Here is an 8,838-nt window from a genome sequence, read left to right as displayed (position 1 = left end):
AAGTGTCCCATCATTTAATCTAGCCATGATCCTGCAATCAAGTAATCTAGCTTTTCCCCCAAACTTAGTCTTAGTCTTAGTCATACTTCTGCATCAAATTCAGTACTCAAATAACTTAGGCTAATGACTGTGTATTTTAAAGATTTATCAAGCCACTACTAAGTTTGCAAGTTTTCAGCAGTTGTGCATTAAGGTGCAAAGATTATCATATCCAACATGAAAACAAGAATTTCAAAAAAATTCACCAATCCTACAGCTATACTACTCTAGCCCTAGAACATGTGACTACTCATAACAATTGCAAGCATGCCAGAACTGTTTTTATTCTATTTTTGTTTTTTTATTAAATATCTAAATGTAAAATGTCCCCCCCACACTTAAATCAGACATTGTCCGCAATGTAACAATAAGCATAAAGTGATAAAAGGAAGGAACACACCCGAGGGATCAAGGTGGAATTGTAGTTGTAGCTTCCATGTCTGGTGGTTTTGGTGGAGGCCTTTCCGTACTACGAATGCACGAGACAAGAAAAAACAAATAGCAAGTGAACTTGGATATCAACAAGAAATCTGGTGGCTTAGGAGGAATAGCCAGCACATATGGTAAACCTGCACTAACAAAAACATGAATATCAGAAAATCCACATTTAGCTTGTGAGTCAGATAAATTGGGTGGAAGAGATGCACAAATGATGAAGGATGGCTGCTTGTTGTGCGGCTTAATCAGAGGTTCCACCAACAATCTTTTTGCTATAGACAATGGTTGCTTCCGACTAAAATCCACACTTTTTGTGTTAACTTCAAGAGTTATTGAATTTGTTGGGATTTCTGCACAACTGGTTGCCGGAATCAAAATGTCTTCACCTAAAATAGCTGCATTGATCTCATGACAAATATTACAAACACCACATTCACAAGCAAAAATTTCAAAAGATTTATCTACTTCAAGAGAAGTATATAATTCATCTAAATCAGATTTCAATAAATTTTGTGGTGTAATCTCTTCCATGCATTCACTTGAATTTATGTTGCTTATTTTGTGTTCATCAACGGAAACAAGTATTGTTTCAATGGGCTCACTTGGAGTTTCATCAAGACTTGTATCACATTGCATTACCTCTAATAGTGCAGCAGGTTGTACATCAACATGAGACATCTTGTCCTCTTGAATTCGATGGACGGTGGAGATTATTTGTTCAACTTGATCAGTTTGGACTTTCATAACTTGCATATGTTGAAGAAATTGCAAATGATCTTCAGCCATTCTCTTATTATTTTCAGCCATCTGCATTATCATTTCTTCCAAACTAGGTTGTGGTTCAACTACCAATGAATCAATTTGCTGAAACTGTGGATGTGACCAAATAGGCTGTTCTTCAAGATATGAATTTTGTTCTTGATAGTATTGTCCTTGAAAATTACCTACAAATTGGGTCTCACCACAAAGAGCAGTATCTAACAATATAGGACATGCATCACTAATATGAAAACTCGAAGAACAAATATTACACATCACAGTTGGAATATGATTTTGATAGCATGTTTGTTGTTTTCTTGCATCCAAGCAATTAATTATATAAGTCAACTGGTCCAATGAATCTTCCATTTTTTTATAGGTTTTTTTTTTTTTTGTCTAAATGAAATGAAGAGAAAAATAAAAAATTGAGTCAAAAAAAATCTAAAAAATAAAATAAAAATACCACCTAAAATCTCTAAAAATCAAACAAATCTATATATAATTTTTTTGGATTTTTTTTAAATATATGGAAAATTCAAAAAAAAATAAAAAGTGGTCTAAACGAAGGAATTTCGCAATTTCCGCCTGAATTTTCGTATCAAAGATACGAAAGTTTTGTTCCTTGATTTTTTTCGGATTTGTGGACCAAATTTCGGATCAATCCGAGATATGAACCGAAAATTAATTATTTTTCAGCTTCACTACAAAATTCAACGTCAGAACCTGAAACACAACTAAAACTCACAAAACAAAATTGTTAGTAATGTTAGTTATTTCTCAATTTTACTAATCCTAATCAGAGATCCCCGGCAACGGCGCCAATTTGATCGCTGTCGTACGCGGTCAAAAATAAGTTTTATAAAATATAGTACAAGGGAGTTAACCTTGGTCGTCTCACAAGGATCTCTAATTTAATAATTAGTAAAAATAAGAACAATGAATAACACAATTAGATGGGGTTTTGGTTTTTAGATGGAAAGAGTATTTGAAATTCAATTGATAAAAAAAGACGATCAATCCATTGGTTTTAGGCAAACTTCGTTATGATTCTATCCTCGGTTCACATAAAATATTGTTTATATATTCATGCCTTGGTTGGTTTATAAGACCGATTATACAAGCGATAAACAGTTTATACGAATTCATTCGATTAAGCAAAGAATGTGTTCAACTAACCATGAGTAGTGAACAAGCGTCACTTAGAACACGGTTTGTATCATGACAGATTTCGACCAACCCTTTTTTGCTAAGCGCGAAAAAACCTATATCAATTCCTATTCGAACTAGTCATACAAGCGATGAATCAATCCGAAAAGTCTCACAATATATAACTCGAAACAGAAATTAAGCATCACTATATTCGAGTTTCATAAATAAATAAAGAGCATGAATTGATAAGAGAAGACAATAAATAGATAAACTGAATTACTATTAAGAATTGAACCTCAAGAAGTCATGAACGATGTTCCCGTATACCAATGGATCAACCTAGGGTTGCTAGTTCTCCATGAGAATGTAGCAGCCTTTTTTTTCTATTTTTTTGCGTGAAATCAGAATAATCAAACCCTAGCTGTGTTTTTGCTTAAGTACTCATAGAAAATTGGGCTTAAAAAGCTACGGGTCGAAAAACATAAGTTTGACCCGAAATTACATTATTTTCATAAAGTCTGGAACATAAACGTAAATATTTGACTGCGTTGCGCTCCGAACTGGGTTCTGGCCTTAACATGAAAGTTGTAGCTCTTTCTCTTGTCTTTCCAACGCATATTCGCACACCTCAATCCGATACTCGTAGCTCAAGTTATGACCTGCAGACTGAGAAGGATCAATATGTCATTAAATACGAAAATTGGTCAAATAAATTCATTAAGGCTCAATTGTGACCCAAAACTTAGAAACATAATAAAAACTCGATATTATTGTAGAAAGAATACTAATATGCTAAATTATAATACTAGAAAATATGTGCCAAAATGCACTGATCAAATTCCCCCACACTTATTCTTTTGCTCTCCTGAGCAAAACTCTAGAACAAAGCATGCTACAATCATCACAAGCAATCAACAAATTCTAGGATTCAAGCTTCCAACCGTGGACTGTATTTCAAAGATTGACATAACTCTTGTATATCAGCTGTCAACGATAACCCTGCGTGTGTGTGTGTGTACTGCCTATTACTTTTCAACCAGAGTCATGACATGATCCTTCTCGAAAATACACAATCAGGATACTAAGCTAGCTTTTCCTTTCTTACAATTCAGAGTATGGGTCCGGATTTCAGCTTGGGGGAAAACTGCACTTTTCATGTTCTCACAGGCGATTTGTTTTAGCGCAGGGACACCACTTAAGTTCATTTTAGTTATGCTTTAGGTGCTACTCTACCTTTTCACCTGACGGGATCTCGTTTGTTGCGAGTCCAACCTGTTACTCCGAGTAGAGCACCCTACACAGCATTTGTTCCTCCAGTTTTAGGCACAGGAACTCCACATATATCTTATTGTTCCTCCAATTTTAGGTACAGGAACTTATATTATTATCTTATAGAAAAGCCATGAAGTGTCCCATCATTTAATCTAGCCATGATCCTGCAATCAAGTAATCTAGCTTTTCCCCCAAACTTAGTCTTAGTCTTAGTCATACTTCTGCATCAAATTCAGTACTCAAATAACTTAGGCTAATGACTGTGTATTTTAAAGATTTATCAAGCCACTACTAAGTTTGCAAGTTTTCAGCAGTTGTGCATTAAGGTGCAAAGATTATCATATCCAACATGAAAACAAGAATTTCAAAAAAATTCACCAATCCTACAGCTATACTACTCTAGCCCTAGAACATGTGACTACTCATAACAATTGCAAGCATGCCAGAACTGTTTTTATTCTATTTTTGTTTTTTTATTAAATATCTAAATGTAAAATGTCCCCCCCACACTTAAATCAGACATTGTCCGCAATGTAACAATAAGCATAAAGTGATAAAAGGAAGGAACACACCCGAGGGATCAAGGTGGAATTGTAGTTGTAGCTTCCATGTCTGGTGGTTTTGGTGGAGGCCTTTCCGTACTACGAATGCACGAGACAAGAAAAAACAAATAGCAAGTGAACTTGGATATCAACAAGAAATCTGGTGGCTTAGGAGGAATAGCCAGCACATATGGTAAACCTGCACTAACAAAAACATGAATATCAGAAAATCCACATTTAGCTTGTGAGTCAGATAAATTGGGTGGAAGAGATGCACAAATGATGAAGGATGGCTGCTTGTTGTGCGGCTTAATCAGAGGTTCCACCAACAATCTTTTTGCTATAGACAATGGTTGCTTCCGACTAAAATCCACACTTTTTGTGTTAACTTCAAGAGTTATTGAATTTGTTGGGATTTCTGCACAACTGGTTGCCGGAATCAAAATGTCTTCACCTAAAATAGCTGCATTGATCTCATGACAAATATTACAAACACCACATTCACAAGCAAAAATTTCAAAAGATTTATCTACTTCAAGAGAAGTATATAATTCATCTAAATCAGATTTCAATAAATTTTGTGGTGTAATCTCTTCCATGCATTCACTTGAATTTATGTTGCTTATTTTGTGTTCATCAACGGAAACAAGTATTGTTTCAATGGGCTCACTTGGAGTTTCATCAAGACTTGTATCACATTGCATTACCTCTAATAGTGCAGCAGGTTGTACATCAACATGAGACATCTTGTCCTCTTGAATTCGATGGACGGTGGAGATTATTTGTTCAACTTGATCAGTTTGGACTTTCATAACTTGCATATGTTGAAGAAATTGCAAATGATCTTCAGCCATTCTCTTATTATTTTCAGCCATCTGCATTATCATTTCTTCCAAACTAGGTTGTGGTTCAACTACCAATGAATCAATTTGCTGAAACTGTGGATGTGACCAAATAGGCTGTTCTTCAAGATATGAATTTTGTTCTTGATAGTATTGTCCTTGAAAATTACCTACAAATTGGGTCTCACCACAAAGAGCAGTATCTAACAATATAGGACATGCATCACTAATATGAAAACTCGAAGAACAAATATTACACATCACAGTTGGAATATGATTTTGATAGCATGTTTGTTGTTTTCTTGCATCCAAGCAATTAATTATATAAGTCAACTGGTCCAATGAATCTTCCATTTTTTTATAGGTTTTTTTTTTTTTTGTCTAAATGAAATGAAGAGAAAAATAAAAAATTGAGTCAAAAAAAATCTAAAAAATAAAATAAAAATACCACCTAAAATCTCTAAAAATCAAACAAATCTATATATAATTTTTTTGGATTTTTTTAAATATATGGAAAATTCAAAAAAAAATAAAAAGTGGTCTAAACGAAGGAATTTCGCAATTTCCGCCTGAATTTTCGTATCAAAGATACGAAAGTTTTGTTCCTTGATTTTTTTCGGATTTGTGGACCAAATTTCGGATCAATCCGAGATATGAACCGAAAATTAATTATTTTTCAGCTTCACTACAAAATTCAACGTCAGAACCTGAAACACAACTAAAACTCACAAAACAAAATTGTTAGTAATGTTAGTTATTTCTCAATTTTACTAATCCTAATCAGAGATCCCCGGCAACGGCGCCAATTTGATCGCTGTCGTACGCGGTCAAAAATAAGTTTTATAAAATATAGTACAAGGGAGTTAACCTTGGTCGTCTCACAAGGATCTCTAATTTAATAATTAGTAAAAATAAGAACAATGAATAACACAATTAGATGGGGTTTTGGTTTTTAGATGGAAAGAGTATTTGAAATTCAATTGATAAAAAAAGACGATCAATCCATTGGTTTTAGGCAAACTTCGTTATGATTCTATCCTCGGTTCACATAAAATATTGTTTATATATTCATGCCTTGGTTGGTTTATAAGACCGATTATACAAGCGATAAACAGTTTATACGAATTCATTCGATTAAGCAAAGAATGTGTTCAACTAACCATGAGTAGTGAACAAGCGTCACTTAGAACACGGTTTGTATCATGACAGATTTCGACCAACCCTTTTTTGCTAAGCGCGAAAAAACCTATATCAATTCCTATTCGAACTAGTCATACAAGCGATGAATCAATCCGAAAAGTCTCACAATATATAACTCGAAACAGAAATTAAGCATCACTATATTCGAGTTTCATAAATAAATAAAGAGCATGAATTGATAAGAGAAGACAATAAATAGATAAACTGAATTACTATTAAGAATTGAACCTCAAGAAGTCATGAACGATGTTCCCGTATACCAATGGATCAACCTAGGGTTGCTAGTTCTCCATGAGAATGTAGCAGCCTTTTTTTTCTATTTTTTTGCGTGAAATCAGAATAATCAAACCCTAGCTGTGTTTTTGCTTAAGTACTCATAGAAAATTGGGCTTAAAAAGCTACGGGTCGAAAAACATAAGTTTGACCCGAAATTACATTATTTTCATAAAGTCTGGAACATAAACGTAAATATTTGACTGCGTTGAGCTCCGAACTGGGTTCTGGCCTTAACATGAAAGTTGTAGCTCTTTCTCTTTTCTTTCCAACGCATATTCGCACACCTCAATCCGATACTCGTAGCTCAAGTTATGACCTGCAGACTGAGAAGGATCAATATGTCATTAAATACGAAAATTGGTCAAATAAATTCATTAAGGCTCAATTGTGACCCAAAACTTAGAAACATAATAAAAACTCGATATTATTGTAGAAAGAATACTAATATGCTAAATTATAATACTAGAAAATATGTGCCAAAATGCACTGATCAGTAAACCAACCCAACACATTTTCTTTCTTCTCACAAACTCAAGATTCCTTATCAGAGAGGAGCAAAGCTACTTACAGACAGGTATAAGAAGTTACTATGGATTATGATACTCTAAACCCCGTATCATAATGTACCCCACACAGTTAACTTTTGTACCATACAAACCCGAGAAACACTTTGATAGGCACAAACACAAACTTTTTGAATTTAGGCGCACACACATAAATGATATAAATTAAATCATAAATAATTTAGTCCTATCAATCTATATCAATTAGTTCTTTTATATTTAAATTTTAATTAAGTTTGTGTGTGCCTAAATCAAAAAATTTGTATTTGTACCTATTAAAGTATTTCTCTACAAACTCTTTAATGGTATGGATATGGATTGGTTTTTGTCTTATTGAGATATAGTTAGTTACCCTAGTAATTAGTTAGTTAATGTAATTTGTTAGTCTATAAATAAGTTTTACTATAGTTATTTGTATCTAACTTTCTCATTATTGTAAATTCTATTCATCATCATCATCCATACAAAGTGAAGTTTTTTAGATTAACTAAAAAAAAAATACTATACTCCCTCACTTACCAAATGCATATTTGGTCTTGGTAATTTGTAAATTCACATGCGGACACTTTACGCTTGTCCGGTCATAGACAATGAATCGCACGCACTCTGTCCAACAACCACTGAATCATTTTATGTCATGTCATCATCATCTCTGAACTAAAACTAAAGTCTAGAACTAAAACTGTGTCGTTGCGTTGGTTGTGCGTGCCAGTACCAATTCATTCCCATCGCAGCTATTTACCCCCCCCCCCCCAATTCGTTGGGGTTAGGGTTTACTGTGCATCACATCAATGTCTTCCAATTCAACAGAGGAGGAAGATGCCGTATGCATAAACGAGGCGTTGACGGACGACGAGCTCCGTTCAATTCTGGTCAGGGTGGAGACCGAGAAAGACAAGGAAATTTTCGGTTTGGTTTGTAAGCGATGGCTTCGGTTACAGAGCACAGAAAGGAAGAAACTCGCCGCACGTGCCAGTCCTCATATGCTTCGTAAAATGGCTGATAGGTTCACACGTTTGGTTGAATTGGACCTTGCTCAGTCCATTTCTCGTTCTTTCTATCCTGGTGTTACTGATTCTGATCTTGCTGTTATTGCTAATGGTTTCACATGCTTGAGGATCCTCAATTTGCATAATTGTAAAGGTTCACTTTTCTCAAACTCATGGCGATTGATCGTGCATTTTAGTACTTTCTTGCAGTGTTTTTTTTTTGTTCTTGTTTGTCGATAATAGCTGTTCATTTAGATTTCAAAGTTCAATTTTTATAGTTTAGTTGTTTCGGATTGGGATTTAAAATTTGAATTTCACCAGCTTCTTCTGGGTAGTGGGTACAATTTTTATAGTTTAGTTGTTTCGGATTGGGATTTAAAATTTGAATTTCACCAGCTTCTTCTGGGTAGTGGGTACACCTGTTTATGAGTCCAGATTGGGGAGTCTCACCTAAGAAGTGAGATTTATTAGCCAAGGGATTTTCACACTAATGGACTAGTATTTTAGGATGATTTCTTCCTTTAGGTTTATGCTCATGCTCATGATATTGATGCATTCATTGTCAGTCTAACTTCTCGGAAAGTTCCATCGTAGAGCCGTAGAGGGTTCTTTCTGATCAGTCGATGGTTCTGACCAATGAATTGTTGTGGAGTAAAATCTTATGAGGACATCGATTCTTAAATAGTGGTGCATTATTATGAGTCCACATTTGAGAGTCTCAACTAAGAACCCAGGCTTATAAGCCAGGGGATTCTCCCACCTAATGAAC

The 8,838-nt window shown here is 34.6% G+C and overlaps 1 protein-coding gene across 1 annotated transcript in view; it reads left to right on the top strand.

Annotated features, from left to right (window-relative positions):
• Positions 1–7,810: 7,810 nt before the first annotated feature.
• Positions 7,811–8,838, top strand: part of LOC123896604 (F-box/LRR-repeat protein 4-like) — a 2,430-nt gene continuing 1,402 nt past the window's right edge. Inside the window, exon 1 of the mRNA XM_045946978.1 lies at positions 7,811–8,223. Coding sequence (XP_045802934.1) covers positions 7,872–8,223 — 352 coding nt within the window. The 5' untranslated portion in view covers positions 7,811–7,871. The remainder of the gene's footprint in view (positions 8,224–8,838) is intronic.

The sequence above is a fragment of the Trifolium pratense genome, linkage group LG1 (assembly GCF_020283565.1).
Source record: "Trifolium pratense cultivar HEN17-A07 linkage group LG1, ARS_RC_1.1, whole genome shotgun sequence".
NCBI classification, from domain to species: domain Eukaryota; kingdom Viridiplantae; phylum Streptophyta; class Magnoliopsida; order Fabales; family Fabaceae; genus Trifolium; species Trifolium pratense.
Note: the sequence above shows the minus strand (reverse complement) of the source record. Positions and strands in the feature narration are given on the sequence as shown.